General features: G+C 33.8%; 1 protein-coding gene across 1 annotated transcript in view; it reads right to left on the bottom strand.

The window, feature by feature from the left end:
* Positions 1-435: 435 nt before the first annotated feature.
* LOC134704835 (neurogenic locus notch homolog protein 1-like) overlaps positions 436-20003 on the bottom strand; it is an 86747-nt gene continuing 67179 nt past the window's right edge. The window contains exons 3-7 of the mRNA XM_063563617.1: positions 5829-11216; positions 5238-5391; positions 4489-4657; positions 3775-3869; positions 436-1548 (exon numbers count right to left, since the gene is read on the bottom strand). Of these exons, the coding sequence (XP_063419687.1) occupies positions 1452-1548; positions 3775-3869; positions 4489-4657; positions 5238-5391; positions 5829-11216 (5903 nt within the window). The 3' untranslated portion in view covers positions 436-1451. The remainder of the gene's footprint in view (positions 1549-3774; positions 3870-4488; positions 4658-5237; positions 5392-5828; positions 11217-20003) is intronic.

The raw sequence follows: 20003 nt of genomic DNA, 5'->3' as shown, positions 1-20003 counted from the left end.
AATTTTTTTTTTTATTACTATAACAACCAGTATCCAACTAACATTTTTGTTTATTATAAATTTAACCAACTCAGGTATATGGTTATTCCGTGAATGTCTAAAAAAATAAAAATTATACATAATGTGGGCCAACTAATTTTCTTTGTCGTGAAATTTCATTCAAACCAATACTTTACCATACGTAATTTAATGTAGACTTAAATGGGATAATAATTACATTAGATGCATGTTTCATTATAATACTCTATTCTGATTTGCTAACTGCACATCACATGTTATTTCTTAAGCAATTGCATAACACAATAAAACTTTTCATCCATGATAACACGTGGTCACACAATAAAGTGCACAGGTGAATTGAATAAAAAAAAAAAATATAAAATTCGTGTTTTTATGATTACAGCAATTTTTTTTAACTTAATAGGGTTGTTGTAAAAGCGTTGACCGTGCGTACATTTTTAGAATATACTTCATACAAAATGTATTTCGGTCAACGCTTATACACCCCAATAAAGTTACAAAAAGAAGCATTCAATTCTTAACACACCAAGTTTGCCGTATACCATGAAGTTATCAACATTGTCAAAATGAAAAAAAGTCTTCTTGACATTAACATACTTTAGAAAAATCATCTTTTTCGCCTTAAAATAATTCAGAATAAGTTTTGAAAGTTAACAGTATTCACTTAAAATGTATTTAATTGTGACTGAAGAGCGTTAGCTGAGCCGGCAGACAGAACTGTACAGTTTGCATATCTATAATAAAACAAAAAGTTTCATTTATTAATCAGATATACAGCTTAGTCCAATAACGCTGAGCAATGCTTAAAAAGGTTTCAAATCACTCAGATAAAAGAAAAATAAGAACAAGGGGTAATTTATGTGTTTGTTGATCGAAAGACAGCCGATTGGAGAATTGGTGATGGTAAAATTAAAATTTCTCCGGATTTACTGTTTCAGAATTCCCTGTCGGTATATATCATCATGACAATTGTTCTTGCTTTCAGTGATGCTCGAGGCCAAAATATTTGAAAAACTAATACAAACGTTGAAAAAAAGAGCTGATAAGACCCGAAGGGACAAAAGGTATATAGTTAAAGCCAAGCTAGGAACCAGACAAGTGCATGCGAGAGGGATGCATTTGTTAATGTAAAAAGATATCCGAAAGTAATGGTTACTGGGCCGGTTTTACAATCGATGAGTGACAATCGACCAGCGGCTGTACAATGTTTTAGTATAAAAAAAAACATACAAAATAAGTGCATAATTACACCAACATTTAAACTTATCTATAAAACCGTACTTCGATTCACAATTTTTATTATTTTTCTTTAATAAAGATACTATTGGGTCATTAGGTAATGCACATGGACAATGATATTGTACAAAATTAAATTCAAATAAAAAAGTCTACACGCACTGTAGACTCATGAAAAATAAAGGAAAGTTATTTTAATCAAAGTTTGTAAATTTTGTTCCTCCGTTTTTTTGATTATCTAATTCGTAGTCGCAGTCATCTAGTATTCTAATATCATACGATCTTCTTTTCCTGTAAAACATAACATGGAGAAAATTAGGAACTCATAATAAGCTTTGTGTTTACCGTAATTCATGGGACTGGCTGTGCTGTATGCATCAAGACAATTATTGCTTGTAGTTATTCTAAATTGTGCCATCAAAGTTGGATTGACAACAATATAAATATGTAATAGAATTCCTAAAAATATGTTTTTTTTATAAATTTAAAATTGATCATAAAACCTTTATATTACCGTGCGTATGAATTATATATGGAATTCAAATTTGAACAGATTTATCAAATAAAATGATTATAAAGGGAACATAAAAAAACTACACAAATATTGATAATTTTTTGGGGTGTTTCAACATTACACCAGATGATTTTAGAGATGAAAAAAAAAATGAAATTGGAGATTATTTGTTTTCACCACTCTACCCCCACTCACTCACAAAAAAAAGATACAAGTGTAAAATTCAATTGATTTGGAATAATACAAAGTTTGATTTTTTTTCGAAAATTGAAAAGGTTTATGAGTACAAAAAGTTATCACGTTTGGCAGTTTCACAGTCAGTCATTCAGTATATATTTTAAGATTTTTTTAAAGAGTAAGTTTATTAGTTAAGCAATTGCATTTCACCAAATAGAAAAAAATTGAACCGTTTCCGCGGTATTGTGACATTATAAAAAAATCCGATATCTTTCTCCACAGTTGCAAAACGTGTTCACTTGTATGCACAATTTGTTAGCGTGTATATTTGTTTATGTTTAAAATATTAACAAATGTTCTTTTTAATTTTCATATGAATTTTATATATAAATAGAACATCATGCAACCGACTTTTTAGAGGTGAACATTTCGTTATCTCCGGTGGCATGAGCTTATAAAACAAAAACAGTTAATGTTTCGTGATAAATTCAGATAAAACTCTAAATAGATATAGGAAGATGTGGTGGAGTGCCAATGAGACAACTCTCCATACAAATAACAATTTATAAAAGTAAACCATTATAGGTCAGTGTACGGCCTTCAACACGGTGCCTTGGCTCCCACCGTTTTGGTCAAACGGACAATGATTTCATTTACAGTTAGAAAGTTATTATGCATGCATCTACAAAAATTGAGAACAATTCTATAGTAACTCTACAACAAATAGTTTTCTTATAGACTAAATTAACATATAAAGAAACAACACTAAAATATAGTTCTCTTATGTACCTTGATATGTATAATTTTTGCATATGTGTCTCTTTCTATTCAGACATGTGCATCGAATGAATCGAACTATGTTCGTTTAACTTTGTCAAAGTTATTCCGAAATATAACCCAGAACTCCACGCCATTTGAAAATTAAATCTTACATTATAATTTTTCAGAGTACGTGAACGTTCCAGAAGGAGACAGGTCATTTTGGCTGTAATTATTTTGGCCTACAAGCACCATATCATCTAATACGTCAGTTGTACTGTTATGTTTCCTGCAAAGAATGGAAAACTTTACTTTCATTCTCTCATTCTTGAAACTCAATTAAAATTATGATGAAATTGTGAAAAAGGGGAACTAGACAATATGCATATTTGTATGGAAAACAAACCTTTCAAATAGAGCTGGCAAGAACTGATTCAACATGATTTTGAAGGAAAACACACGCGAGGAATAAAACAAAACATTAAGGTCTGATAGCTGGTAACAGTTGTGTAAAAGAAAACAACGCAACATTGTCGTAAAATCCAAGTGAGATGGAAGCACCTTCGAAATATATGTATTTGTGATTTCTTTAATAGTACAATTTAAAATCATTTTGATTTGAAAGTAAAAGATTCCATTCTTGCATAACTATAATCAAATGACACAATTTTAGTTGCATATATGCTCGTCCACTCGTTTAACAATATGTCTTTTAAAAAAAAAATATTTAAAAAGTAGTTTTTGAGAGTGAACTTTTAATAAAAGAATTTATGATCTTCATACACTTTCAAAGCATATCTCCACACAAGACTTTGTCGAGGTTCTTTTATACAATAAGTTATCTGCGAAAGACTCACAGCTTTTCAGCTCTTTATCAGGCAATAACAGTTAAAAATCATAAAGCACCTTTTTTCAATTGAAACTTAGTATATTATCGCCGATGCACTAAGATGATCTATACTATAGTTGTTAATTTTTCTGACATGTGGGCTCTTGGAGAGAGTTGTTTCACCATCGTCTTAATATATACTACCATCATGATATAATAAGTTAACATGTCTGCTTACGTGAAATATTTTTTTGCCACAACGAAGGCGACAATAACTACAGAGGCTCCCACAAGGACACCAACAAGTATCTGCCAATTCGACGACGCCCAGGACTGAAAAAAAACATGCAGACATTCAGTGTTAATGAATTATATATAATCAGAAAATTAAATGTTAAATGCCTGAAATAAAATTAAAAAAACACAAACTGGAGTACTGTGACATACCCTCTAGTCTAGTTAACATGTTTCGTGCAGACATGGCTATCACCAGAAGTTCAAAGCCTAATTTTATACGTTATATTGAACATTACATACATTGTTTATGGGCTATGTAGACCTTTTGACAATCAGTATATGTATTTGTTGTCGTTTTGTATAATTAACATTATTACCATACAATATGAGAGAATAAGACAATACGTTTTAAACATATTAAAATACACAACAGAAAAAGTATAGTTATACGATAACCTACTAGTTTGGAATCTTTTTGTTGTCACGAAATTATGGAGATGTGCCGTGTTAAAATAGATTCAGATTTGAGTTGTTTGAGGCTTTTAACATTTTATAAAGTGTTTCGGATTCTTTTATATATTGACATTGACAATCAAACTTGATAAATGTTCGTCAAAATGTGTATGCAGACAATAAAAACCTTTTCTGAACGTTTAAACTAGTATATGATTGTAAGATACACTCACTATTGTAAATTGAACTACCATTACTTTACCTTGTCTGAAGTCTGTGGCTTGGTTTCCGTTTTCTTAGTGATCATTGGAAGAGGGAAACTTGATTCTAAATCTTTCTCTGGGATATTTTTGAATTTGTCATTTAACATTTCCGTTGTTAAATATGTTCGATCACATTTCACTCTTACAGATACGCTTGTTGTTTTATCACTGAAAAATATGTTTTATAAATGAATAATAAGGACGCATGAGTTTAATGCATCTATATTTTTAGTACATTTATAAATATTTTCTTCACAAAATATGTCCAAGACATGTGTAGAAAAAAACAACCTGTTCATATCATTTTATATTATCTTATTGAAGTAGCAAGGATTTGTTTTCCATATGGAGGACAGTTAGAAAACAGGAGAAATAAGAGATAACTGTATTGTATTTGAAGCTTTGTGGACGTCCATCAGAAGTTTTACTGTCGCAAATTTGGTTAACTTAGCGACGCGTAGCGGAGACAGGTAAACGGGTATTTGCGACTGTAAAATAGTTCTGCAATTCAGAATGTTGGCTTCCTTAGTTACAGACAAGGAGAAAGAGAATTTTACGCTTACTGTCATCCAATCAGAACCATTGATACAAAATAATTGCAATAAAAATTTCGAGATTTGAAATTGACACAGTAAAAAAAACCTGAAGTAGCCTTTCCAAATAATTAAAAAATCATATTACCGAAGTTCATTTTTGAAATTCATTAACAGAAAACGAGAACGAACAAAGAGTAATCATCAACACTTACCTCATATCCTCTTGTTTGTTGAGGTATTCCACTTCTACTTTCTTACAGCTTTTATCCTGTAGAAGGTTTGTTATCCCTATCAATATTTCATTCATGGTTTGTCCATGGGCATTGCCTTTAACAACTCCTTTGAACTGCAGCGTTGCATGTACACCTGAATAACAAATCTTTGTCATTAAGAACATGACAAAGGGTATCAACAATCTGAAAAGTCTTAAGTTATGACCGTTATAACGAAGAGGTCCATGATTGTAACGGTAAAACCCTGAAACTTGAAATAAACATTGATGTAAACAGGTAAATGGTATCGGAAAGACTTGCTGGAAACTTAATAATGTTACGGTATAAGAATAAAATAATAATTAAAAAAGAATGGGAATACAGTCTGTTTTTCATTCTATTTTCAAGAAGCTTATTCTTCATTTCAAAATTAGACAAACTTTCAGCTCTTGATATGATTAAGTCAATTTTTCGTCCAAACCTTTGGCATTTCTTTTATCTTAATTTCATTTAATTGTATATTATGACAAAGTTTAATTTGCATGTAATCTTAAGCAAGAGTATTTCATGACAACATTTTAACAAACTTACCAACTTTTTTTGTTGCATCCGGTTTAGCCGTAGACTGTGTCGATTTCGGTTTTCCTGGAGTTGTAGGGGTTTGTTTTTCTGTAAGAACTTTTCTTGTAGTGGTTTGCAGAGTACTGATAGATGTCGATGGAATCGCTGTAGATGAAGACATTGTAGTCGAATGTGTGGTACCAGTTGTTGGTTGACCTGTAGAATGTACAATTGTGGTGGATTCCTTCACACGACCACTACTTGCAGTGGAAAGATAAGTTACTGACCCTGTACGAGTTCTTGGTTGACTTCGACCAATACTTGTGGTAGACGGATAAGTAATTTCTCTTGTAACATTTGTTGATTGGCTTGTAGAATGTTCATTTGTGGTAGATTTTTTAACATGATCCTTACTTGTCGTTAATATTGTTGTTGATTGACTTGTAATTGTAGTACTCTTACTTGTCGGAATTGTTGTTGGTTGGCTTGTGATTGCTGTACTTTTACTAGTCGGAATTTTTGTTGGTTGACTTGTGATTGTTGTACTCTTACTTGTCGTAATTGTTGTTGGTTGACTCGTGATTGTTATATTCCTACTTGTTATTGTTGTTGGTTTACTTGTGATTGATGTACTCTTACTTGTTATTGTTGTTGGTTTACTTGTGGTTGTTGTACTCTTACTTGTCGTAATTGTTGTTGGTTGACTCGTGATTGTTGTACTCTTACTTGTTATTGTTGTAGGTTTACTTGTGGTTGTTGTACGTGACGTGAATTGTTGTTGTGTTGTACTTTCTATTGGTTGATTTGTTTTAGAAGACGGAACCAAAGCCATTGTTGTAGTTTTGAATGTTGACGTGGCACTGGTCGTGGTTTGTTTTGTAGTAGATATAAAAGTAGTACGTACATTTTCACATTTTGTTCCAAAATATTCATATTTACAAGAACAAGACGGACCTTGTGTTGTATTTGTACATGTACCTCCGTTTAAACAAGGAGTTGGCAGGCAGTAATCTCTAATCTGACATTGCTCACCTGTCCAGCTATCATTGCAAAAACATTTAAATGAATTGTTTTTTTCGTTGCAACTACCATGAGCATTACACGTGTTCTGATGGCATCCAATTTCCTGTTCACAAAACGTTCCACTCCATCCAGATAAACAATTACATGCATATCCTGTCTTATTATTAACACATTTTCCACTATTTTTACACTTGTGTGAAATGCAATAATTCTTATCTGAACATCGAGATCCTGTCCAACCATTGGTACATGTACACGTAGGATAACCATTAGTTACTAAACATTTTCCATTATTTTGACATGTACCAGTATGACATTTTACCTCAATAAGACATGTCGGTCCACTCCAACCATTAACACAGTGACATCGGAAACTATTTCTTGAATTACTACATTGTCCCGAATTTTTACAAGGAGTAGTTGAACAATGATCAACATCAGAACATGTTTTTCCCTTCCATCCTTTATTACATCGACAGGAAAAGGTAGTGCCACTATTAGTGCAGTTACCTTTATGATTACACGACTGACTAGAACAGTGATCTACATCGGCACATAAATCACCACGCCAACCTTTACTACAACTACAAACAGGTTTATTTCCGCTGTCTTGACATGTTCCATGGTTATTACAAGTATTTGTATGACATTTTATTTCTGTTTCGCATGTTGATCCATTCCAACCAGTAGAACATTGACATCGGAAACTATTTGCCGTATTACTACATTGTCCCAAATTTTTACAAGGACTACGGGCACAATGATCAACATCAGAACATGTTTTTCCCGTCCATCCTTTATCGCAATGACAGGAAAAGGTAGTGCCACTATTAGTGCAGTTACCTTTATGATTACACGGCTGACCAAAACAGTGATCTACATCGGCACAGAACTCACCACGCCAACCCTTACTACAGCTACACACAGGTTTATTTCCGCGGTCTTGACATGTTCCATGGTTGTTACAAGTATTTGTATGACATTTTTTTTCTGTTTCGCATGTTGCTCCATTCCAACCAGTAGAACATAGACATCGGAAACTATTTGCCGTATTGCTACATTGTCCCGAATTTTTACAAGGAGTAGCTGAACAATGATCAATATCAGTACATGTTTTTCCCATCCATCCTTTATTACATCGACAGAAAAAAGTAGTGCCATTATTAGTACAGTTACCTTTATGATTACACGACTGACCAAAACAGTGATCTACATCGGTACAGAACTCACCACGCCAACCCTTGCTACAGGTACACACAAGTGTATTTCCGCTGTCTCGACATGTTCCATGGTTGTTACAAGTATTTGTATGACATTTTGTTTCAGTAAGACATGTTGCTCCACTCCAACCATTTACACAATGACATCTGAAACTATTTCTTAAATTACTACATTGTCCCGAATTTTTACAAGGGGTAGTTGAACAATGATCAATATCAGTACATGTTTTCCCCATCCATCCTTTATTACATCGACAGGAAAAGGTAGTGCCACTATTAGTGCAGTTACCTTTATGATTACACGACTGACCAAAACAGTGATCTACATCGGTACAGAACTCACCACGCCAGCCCTGTCTACAGGTACACACAGGTTTATTTCTGCTGTCGCGACATGTTCCATGGTTGTTACAAGTATTTGTATGACATTTTATTTCTGTTTCGCATGTTGCTCCATTCCAACCAGTAGAACATTGACATCTGAAACTATTTGCCGTATTGCTACATTGTCCCGAATTTTTACAAGGAGTAGTTGAACAATGATCAATATCAGTACATGTTTTCCCCATCCATCCTTTATTACATCGACAGGAAAAGGTAGTGCCACTATTAGTGCAGTTACCTTTATGATTACACGACTGACCAAAACAGTGATCTACATCGGTACAGAACTCACCACGCCAGCCCTTTCTACAGGTACACACAGGTTTATTTCCGCTGTCGCGACATGTTCCATGGTTGTTACAAGTATTTGTATGACATTTTATTTCTGTTTCGCATGTTGCTCCATTCCAACCAGTAGAACATTGACATCGGAAACTATTTGCCGTATTGCTACATTGTCCCGAATTTTTACAAGGAGTAGTTGAACAATGATCAATATCAGTACATGTTTTACCTATCCACCCTTTAATACAATTACACGAGAAACTGTTTCCATTATTTGTGCAACTACCTTGATGTTGACATGGATGACTGGAACAAGGATCTACTGTATCACATGTATCACCACGCCATCCTTTATTACAGCTACACACTGGTTTATTGTTTCTCAGTTGGCACCGTCCTTTCCTATGACATGTATTAGTATGACATTTTGTTTCTGTTAGACATGTTGTACCACCCCAACCATCTGAACATTGACACGTGAACCCATTTCTTGAGTTACTACATTTACCCGAGTTTTTACACGGATTTTCAACACAATGATCAGCAGTAGTGCATGTTGTCCCTATCCAGCCTTTAGTACAATGACAAGAGAAAGTGTTACCATTATTTGTACAAGTACCTTGATGTTGACAGGGATGACTGGAACAAGGATCGACTGTATCACATGTTACACCACGCCATCCCGTACTACAATTACACACAGGTCTATTTTTGGTGACGTGACATATCCCATGACCATGGCAAGTAGCCGAATGACATTGTGTTTCCAAGAGACAAGTAGGTCCAGACCAACCATTTAAACACTTACATTGATAAGTTCTTGCACTGTTCAGACAATGACCCCCGTTTTTACATGGAATCGACAAACAGTGATTAGTCTGTTCGCATCTCTGACCCGTGAATCTATTTAGACAATGACATAAGTATGAAGATTTGTTGTTAGTACAATTACCTCCATTTAAGCAAGGGGAACTTGAACAAAAATCATTCTGTTCACATGTCTGTCCAAGATATCCAAGCAAACAAGTGCAAGAAAACCCGGTTCCTTTGTTTGTACAATGTGCATTATTAAGACATGGATGACTTGAACAGTGATCTAAAACTTCGCATGTATTTCCAATCCATCCTGGTTTACATTTACACAAGAATATACCTCCCTTATTTAAGCATTGTGCGTTATTTTTACAAGGGTTGGATGAACAATAGTTTCTCGTTTGACAGTTTTGTCCAATCCATATACTAGGACAGGCACACCTGTATGATGTACCATTATTAGAACACGTTGCACCATGTTGACAGGGTCGACTTGAACAATAATCCCTTGTATTACATGAAGTACCTATCCATCCAAGAGTGCAAGAGCAAGAAAATGTGTTTCCACTAGCTGTACATGTGCTGTTATGTTTACAAGGATAGCTGGCACAAGGACTTTTTCTTTCACAACTTGAGCCGATCCAAGGCCACGGACACGTACAAGTGTACGTATGTCCTTTGTTTGAACATGTGCCTTTATTATGACATGGAGAACTAGAACAATAATTCCACAGCTCACAATTTTTTCCGGTATATGCATTACGACATTTACACGAATAAGAGATTCCTGTATTGGCACAAGATCCGTAATGCTGACAAGGTTTATCCGAACAGAAATCTTGAGTGCTACAATTCTTCCCAATCCATCCTTTTGTACAAACACATGAGTACGCATTAGCTCCATTTGTACATGCACTCTTATGCTGACATGGAGAACCGGAACAGTAATTTCGAATACTACAGTTTTTACCGGTCCAGTCAGACGGACATAAACACTGGTAAGTTTGTCCTTGATTGTTACATCGAGTTCCATGATGACATGGGTTGGGGGAACAGTGTTCCTTAACATCACATTTTGTACTTGTCCAGCCATTGTTGCATGCACAAGAAAATGAATTCCGCCCATTTGTGCAGTGACCATTCACACATGGAGATATTGAGCAAAAATTACGATTTTCACAATTATTACCAGTCCACTGAGTGGTACAGTTACATGTATGTCCTGTTGCATTATTGTTACATTTCCCATTATTCTTACATGGATTTATGCTGCAATGATTAATTTGAGAACAGTCGATTCCAGTCCAAGCTCCATTACAAACACATTTTCCGTGGCTACATCTTCCTCTTCTATTACAGTTTTTAGGACAATGCTGAGTTGTTATATGTTTCGTTGTAGATGTTGCTTGAGATTTTGTTGATTTCAAGTGAGTAATTTTTTCACATCTTGTTCCTGAATATCCAGCTACACATTTACATGAAACAGAACTACTGCTTCCAGGTGTACAGGTAGCTCCATTTTTGCAGGGTTGACTATCACACGTCTCAGCTATATCACATTGTTTACCGTAGGTTCCAAGCGGACAGGTACAGTGGTAACTACCGGCTGTGTTGGTGCACTTTCCAGAATTACATAATTTTGGCGCTTCTATACACTCGTTTAAGTCCTTCAGACACAAATGGCTGCTCCATCCTAGAAATAAAATTCAAGTTGTGAACTATATGATAGGCAAAAAAGACAGTTGTGCAAATTTGTAATTTCAACGTTGACCATGGTGTGAATATTATGGTTAAGGAAAGCCAAGTTAAATCTGGAGACATTGTATTTTTTTGATGTTAGTCAACATTTCTGCAAAACAAATGAAATTTACTTTTAACTTTGTGTTTTGAATGAATGTAGAATCTATATGCAAGAAAAACATCATCTTAAAACATGGAAAAAAGATACCAAATAAGCAATAAATAAAATTACGATTACAAAAGACAAAAAAACACTATGGCGAAAAAAAAGGAGACAAACAAACAACATTATCAAAACACTTCATCGAAAATATAGATTGAGCAAAAGAACCTCACTGAAACCGCGGGACAACTTAGTAGATGGAAATTCACCAGTAGTTTACTTCTAGTTGTTGTCGTTTAAACATTAGGATATGTATAAATTTGGTGTATTCACTTTCTTTTGTTTGGTTTAAAGTATTACTTATATTTTCAATGTTGTCAATTTTAATGGCGACACACCCACTTTAACGTCGTGTATTCATACGCCAACATGTGTGTACGTTGTTGTTGTAAATATATATAATATAAAAAGTTCTTTGAGCCTTTTGATAGAAATTTATTAATGATGACTGGCAATAATTTATTTTGAATTTATTGAACAATAAATTTAATTTTTGACTCTTCATATTTTATATAATTCGCTTCGCGGATTAATCAATGTAAAGAGTCCAAAATGAATTTTATGGTTCAATTATCAAATATAAATCTACCTAATAAATAAATGATTTGAAAATACGTTGACGGTATAAAAAGTCATGAGAATTCCGAATGCAACAAGGTTCTATCCGGGCACTTTGGTTCTAATCCTTGGTTCCATCTGGGTTGTTTGGTTCTGAACCTGGGTTCTATCCGGGTTCTTTGGTTCGAAACCATGGTAACTGGTTCAACATCCAGGTTGTTTGGTTATAGCAACCCGACTTCTTGGTTCCATCTGGGTTCTATTCTAGATTATTCTAATACTCCCGTTGAACTTGGAGAAGATAACCACAAGTATCCGAATAAAAAGATAAAGTAGGTCAAATACGCTAAAATTGTTTTATAACATTAAACATTTCAGGGTCGACGGTAAAAGTAGCTGTTACCATGGTAAGGTATTTCTTTCTCATTCTTATAATTTTGATTAGGAAACTAGATAAAAATAAACCATCATTTAGATTTAAAAAATAAAACGAAATATAATATCGAACATCCTTTAATTTAGTTCAGTCGTTCTGTTTTTATTTATTTTCCTTTGCTCATTCCTTATTTTTGTTAATATTTCTACAAGTTTTAAAACAACAAAATTAGGACCTGTCGTTTAATTGGCCAACGATATATTCATCTAGCCACTTGACCAGTTGACGACTTGCATATATATTTGATTGCACATTTAAAGTTCGAAAGAACTTTATTTAATAGTTGCTTTGTCATAATGTCAGATTTAATAGAAATACGTGTGAATATAAACAAGAGTGCACCCTCTGAAATGTCTCGCCTTCTTTACTAATCCTTGATACTATCTTAATAGATCTAAATATAAAGCTTTATTTCAACTGTCACATAAACTCAACATAAACCAAGAAAATGAAACATTGATCAATGAACCATGAAAATGAGGTCAAGGTCAAATGAACAATGCCAGTCAGACATGTACAGCTAACAATTCTTCAATACAACAAATAAAGTTGACTTATTGCTTATAAATAAAGAAAAACAGACCAAAACACAAACACTTAAAACTGAGAAATGGACCGTGAAAATGAGGTCAAGGTCAAATAAAACCTGCGCGACCGACATATAGATCATAAAATATTTCCATACACCAAATATAGTTGACCTAATGCATAAAGTATTAGAAAAATAGACCAAAACTAAAAAACTTAACTTTGACCACTGAACCATGAAAATGAGGTTAAGGTCAGATGACACCTGTCAGCTAGACATGTACACCTCACAATCATTCCATACACCAATTATAGTAGACCTATTGCATATAGTATAAGAAAAACAGACCAAATCACAAAAACTTAACTATAACCACTGAACCATGAAAATGAGGTCAAGGTCAGATGACACCTTCCAGTTGGACATGTACACCTTACAGTCCTTCCATACACCGAATATACTAGACCTATTGCTTATAGTATCTGAGATATGGACTTGACCACGAAAACTGAACATTGTTCACTGATCCATGAAATGAGGTCGAGGTCAAGTGAAAACTGTCTGACAGGCATAAGGACCTTGCAAGGTACGCACATACCAAATAAAGTTATCCAATTACTTATAATAAGAGAGAATTTAACATTACAAAAAATCTTAACTTTTTTTTCAAGTAGTCACTGAACCATCAAAATGAGGTCAGGGACATTGGACATGTGACTGACGGAAGGTTCATAACATGAGGCATCTATATACAAAGTATGAAGCATCCAGGTCTTCTACCTTCTAAAATATAAAGCTTTTAAGAAGTGAGCTAACACCGCCGCCGCCGTCATAGCCGCCGGGGCCGCCGGATCACTATCCCTATGTCGAGCTTTCTGCAACAAAAGTTGCAGGGTCGACAAAAATATGTGGTGTGATTGCCAATGAGACAACTCTCCATCAAAATAACCATTTATTAAAGTAAACCATTATTGGTCAATGTACGGCCTTCAACACGGAGCCTTGGTTCACACCGAACAACAAGCTATGAAAGGCCAAAAAAAAATACTAGTGTAAGACCATTCAAACTGGAAAACCTATGATTGCGTTGGATAACATAAGCAATTTTATATGTGTGCATTGAACAAATTTCTTTGTAGAGGGGTCAAAATATAGCACAAAAAACTTATCCAAAAGACCAAAAGAGTGAAAAAATATATTTTTTACAAGACGCCTTTGACTAACAGCTAGGTCGAACAACTGATGTTCTTAATTCCTGCTGACTGATATTCTATATTAATTAATTACCAAGTAGAAACAATAAACTTTCGACATAGAGGGTAAACCACAACATGAGGTGCTAATTTGTTTTTAAAATCATATCCGGATTTTGACAATTAATGTCTCTTCAGTGATGTTAGGTATCGAAAAGTATTTTGAAGGCCATTTTAATTACCTCATTTTCGGATAGACTTGAAAATTAAAGAGTGAAAATAGGATGAACGGATTATATTCAAATATAATACAAGCCGAAACGAAATAAATGTAAACAAGTCTAAATTGAAAACAGCGATCAAATCTTTCACAATTTTTTGATTTTTCCTTCGCCGGGATTCGAACCCATGCTTCTGAGATATCGTGACATCAAATCGCCTGCATTGTAACCGGTGCGCTAGACTACATGACCACCTGGGCTTCATAAAAATAAAGCTTTCAGTTGCCGGATGTTACCTTTCCACGACCGTTTCAATCAGCGTCGTACTACAGTTCATGATATATAAGGCATGAAGATGTTATTCTTACAGATCAGCTGAATTATCTATAGTAAAGGATCCTACAAATTAATGTAAGATACAGTCACAGAAAATAATTATATTTAAGAACCAAATATGCGAAAGCAAATTTACAGATTTAACATGTTTGGGTTGATGTTTAGACGAGTTGTATATACATTATGTACACAGCCATGTATCACCATCACTGCTGGTGATCTGATGGATAAATCTGTTGTAGAGTTGTCACTGGCTCAGACGTACTTATAAATATAATTTACGTTTGTCAAGGGCATTCTCTGTCTCCGTATCTATTTATTTTTCATTTGGAATTACTCAGTGCAGCTGATGTTGCTGATGTAACAATTAATGACTCAGAATTTTTGTTGAATCAATACGCTGATGATTCTTCCCTAGTCCTGGATGGTGACCAAAAGTCTCTAAATCAATGTTTAAATTTGTTTGATAAATTTTCAGAATGTGCTGGACTTGTTGACAAAACTGAAGCCATATGGATTGGGTAAAAAAAGGTAAGTCTGGAAAAAAATCTTGTTTGGAACCTTTCTAGGAGGTTTACCTATTAGGTATATGGTTTGAGCTTGTTAAAATGGATAAGACTCTATGTTATTTTACAGCCAAAATATACAGTATCAAGTCACTTCTTAATACTTGGGCTTATACAGAACTAACATCTATTGGGAGGGTTCTTGTGATTAAAACTTTAGCACTTCCCAATTTTGTTTTGAAGGAAAAACATTTTTCAATTTTTATGGAAAGGAAAACCAAATAAAGTGAAAGGAACAGTGGTTATATCCGAACACGGTGAGGTCGGTTTTAAGATGACTAATATTTACCATTTTTGTAAGTGTAAACATGTCTTGGCTGTATAAATTATTAGACCCCCAAAATTACTCTCCTTGAAAAGTTTTGCTGCTTAGTTATATGCAAAAACATTTAAGTAAGGAAGTGTTGCTTTATTTCGTAAAAAAAGTCAATCCCTTTTGGCATGATATGATAGTTAGGGAGATAAAGGGTATTACTATAGATGATACAGAGTTTGTACTTTCTCAATATGCAGATGATACATCCTTGATACTAGATGGCTCGCCAGAATCGCTCGATGCATCTCTTCGTGTTCTCCAATTGTATGCTGAAATCTCGGGACTTAAGATAAATATAGAAAAAACAAGTGTTATTTGGATAGGTAGCAAAAAACATAGTCAGGATCAAATTTGTGTAAAGTGGGGATTGAAATGGGGCTCCAGTACATTTAAACTACTTGGAATTACTTTTTCAGTCGACCTAGATAGAATGATTAATTTAAATTATAGGCCAGTTTTAGATAATATAGACAACACTTTGAAAAAATGGTCAAAACAGTATCTCACCCCCTTTGGAAAGATTACCATTTTAAAAACTTTGGTCATAGCTAAATTAAATCATCTGTTTCTATCTATCCCTAGTCCAGATGAGAATATGTTACTTAATTTAACAAATAAAATGTATGCTTTTACATGGGATAATAAACCAGATAAGGTCAAGCGAGATCTTTTATGTCAAGATTATTATAAGGGTGGTTTAAAAATGCTAAATTTAAAAGCATTTATACAGGGACTAAAACTTACATGGGTGAGACGTTTGTATAATTCGAATTCAAAGTGGGTGAGATTAGTCTCTATTATGGAGCAAATAAATTTTATTGAAATAAGTTATATTGGGCCTATTAAAAGGTCATCAAATAAATTTTGGCAAGAAGTTTTTGATGCTTGGAAAACCCTTAATCAAATTAGAAAACCAAGATGTATTGATGAAATTCTATCTTATTCTTTATGGGAGGTAGAAAACTTTAAAATTGGTGGTTCAAGAGTCTACTATAAAAACTGGGCAAATGCGGGAATTTGGACAGTGCAAGATTTGTTAGATGACCAGGGCAAAGTTATGTCATTTCATAATTTCCAACAATTATATCAATTTAGGCCAAATATTTTACATTATTATGGAATAGCACACTCGCTTAATGAGTGGTTAAACACGATAAATATTGAAGTAAACGAGAGAAAAATTCATGCAATAATACCTTTTAACATAAGTATCTTTTTTGAATCAAAAAAAGGTTCAAAAGACATGTACAACATATTGAATGAAAAATATATTACATTTGCTGGAAAGGAAAAATGGGAGAACCATCTTAATATGACTGGTATTAACTGGAAAAAAATACACACTTCGTGTACAAAATATAGTAAAAGCACTAAGCTTAGCTGGTTCCAATATAGAATTATCCATAGAATTTTGGGAACTAATTCACTACTTTACAAGATGAAAATAAATAGTAACAACATGTGTACATTTTGTAAAGAAGGACCAGAGACCATAGAACATTTATTTTGGAGCTGTCCGATGGTCGCCAGTCTCTGGCATGCACTAAACATTTGGATTTTTGAAATGACAAATATTGAACTGCCTTTGAATATTATGATTATTTTATTTGGTATCTTAGAAAATGTTAAATTGAATTTTGTTAAAAATAAGATTATTCTTTTTTCAAAATACTACATCTACCGAACAAAACTACAAGAAGTTTTGCCAAATTTAAATGCTTTAAAAAACTATTTAAAGGAACACTTGAATTTAGAAAAATACATTTCATTTAAAAACCTCTCTGTAGAGGAATATAACAAATACTGGAGTCCCTGGGCCCCTATCATAGAATAAATAATAAATGTTAAAATTTGATTGAAACACCACTTATGCATATCGCAAGAACAAGTAAGACTTCAATGTTATAAGATATTTATTTATTTTCAAGCTACAATTGCACCACCATATATATTCAATTGTTGTTTTATAATATAATACTTCTTTTGTGTTAAAATGCCATTCTGTACACCTTTGTTCATACATGTTGTGCTAGTCTATTTGTTACAATAAAGAAAATTCATTATAAAAAAAAATGATATGATAGTTTTTTCAAAAGTTGAAGACAATAGCAATCAAAACCAAGGAGTAAACAAAGACTCACAAAACCAAAGGACATTTACATTTACAGTTACAAATAATAATTAAAAAACAAGACGAACTCCACTATAAACCGGGAGTTTTTATTTGAAAGTTGAAAACAATACAGATATTGTGGCCAAGTTCATATGGCTAAATCCAAACATCAAAATAGATGGCAAGATGATTTTGAAAGGGTAAATATATTGAAAATGGTATATTTTGTATCAATAATCTGGTGTCAGATAATAAAACATTATTCTCATGAAGAATTTGAAAAAAAGAGTTTTATGGCATTTTAAGTGCTATTCCAAATAGATGGAAAAGTATGATAGAAGGTAGTTCTAAACTTAATAATATTGAAAATAAATACGTAGAAAAAGTAAACTAGAGGCTCTTTAAAAGGCACTAGTTGTCAAATTCATGGTCACCGATTTGACTCAAATCATCATATTTGATTTATAACAATGTAAAACATGTATCAACAGTTTACAGATCACGGAGTTGATACAATATAGGTTCGTTTCGTGTGTATTTTAGTCCAGACGCCATCTAATCAACCATCGATTTGACCTCAGATGACCATATTAGTGATGTAAACATAAATAAAGATATAAATAGATTAAACCAACACGTGCAATTGGATTTTTATAGGTCTGTTTGATTTTATTTATAGATTAAAAATAGATGTTTTTATTGCTTTCAACCATATAAGAATGATTTTATATGCATCGAATTAGTAATCAAATGATTAACCGTAGTTTCACTTTCATTGTTGACATTCTTTTTCTTTAAGAAACCAGTACACGTACAATGCATGCGTTATCAATCTCTAGATAGGGATTAATTGAAGTTCACATGAATACGGATTTAAATAGGTCAACTCATTCACTTGTGAAAACCTAATTATCAATGTTTCATAGCGTAATTTGACAAAATTTGAACCTTTTTGGCTACAAAAAGCTACAAAAAGCGAATTGTTATTTCACTATTTCACTTTCATTATTGATTAAACAAAAAAAATAATCAAACTTTTGATTTTTTATATATCTTGTAGCTAGTGTCTCTTTAAAAGCCTGTATCGCTCACCTTACTTTTCTTGTGTTTTTGAAATTATATAAAAAAAAAGATAAAATTTGGCTCAAAGTAACAACACTTGTCCAGCACCTCAAAAGGAAAGGAACAAACATAGTTGGTTTCATTCCATTCAGTGGTTCTCTAAACGAAGGAATTTGTATGTATTTTCCATAAGGTCCTATGTTAAAGTAAGTCCCCCGTTGGCGGCCATTTTGGATGATGGATTTGCTACTAAGTAAAAACAATTGGTCAGTTCCTCATAAGGAACATTCAAGCTATCTTGGTTTTATTCCATTCAGTGGTTCTCTAAAAGAAGTTATTTGTATGAAATTTCCGTAGGGCCCTATGTTAAACTAAGTCCCCCGCTGGCGGCCATCTTGGATGATGGATCGGCTACAAAGTAACAACATTTGGTCGGCACCTCATAAGGAACATTCATGCTATGTTTGGTTTCATTCCATTTAGTGGTTCTCTGAACGAAGTCATTTGTATGCATTTCCCGTAGGGTCCCATGTTAAACTAAATTCCCGGCTGGCGGCCATCTTTGATGATGGATCGGATACAAATTAACAACACTTGGTCAGCACCTCATAAGGAACATTCAAGCGATGTTGGGTTTCATTCCATTCATTGGTTCTCTGAGAGAAGTCATTTGTATGCATTTCCCATAGAGTCCTATATTTAACTAAGTACCCCGCTGGTGGCAATCTTGGATGATGGATCGGCTACAAAGTAACAACACTTGGTCAGCACCTCATAAGGAACATTCAAGCTATATTGGGTTTCATTCCATTCAGTGGATCTCTGAACGAAGTCATTTGTATGCATTTCCCATAGAGTCCTATGTTAAACTAAGTCCCCCGCTGGTGTCCATCTTGGACGATGGATCGGCTACAAAGTAACAACACTAGTCTTGGTCAGCACCTCATAAGGAACATTCAAGCTATGTTGGGTTTCAATGCATTCAGTGGATCTTTGAACGAAGTCATTTGTATGCAATTCACGTAGTGTCCTATGTTAAACTAATTCCCCGGCTGGCGGTCATCTTGGATGATGGATCGGCTACAAAGTAACAACACTTGGTCAGCACCTCATAAGGAACATTCATACTATGTTGGGTTTCAATGCATTCAGTGGATCTTTGAAAGAAGTCATTTGTTTGCATTTCCAATAGGGTCCTATATTTAACTAAGTCCCCGGCTGGCGGTCATCTTGGATGATGGATCGGC

This window comes from Mytilus trossulus, chromosome 2 (genome assembly GCF_036588685.1).
Source record: "Mytilus trossulus isolate FHL-02 chromosome 2, PNRI_Mtr1.1.1.hap1, whole genome shotgun sequence".
In the NCBI taxonomy this organism is placed as follows: Eukaryota; Metazoa; Mollusca; class Bivalvia; order Mytilida; family Mytilidae; genus Mytilus; species Mytilus trossulus.
The sequence above is the reverse complement of the archived record's forward strand: the minus strand, read 5'-3'. Positions and strand labels throughout refer to the sequence as shown.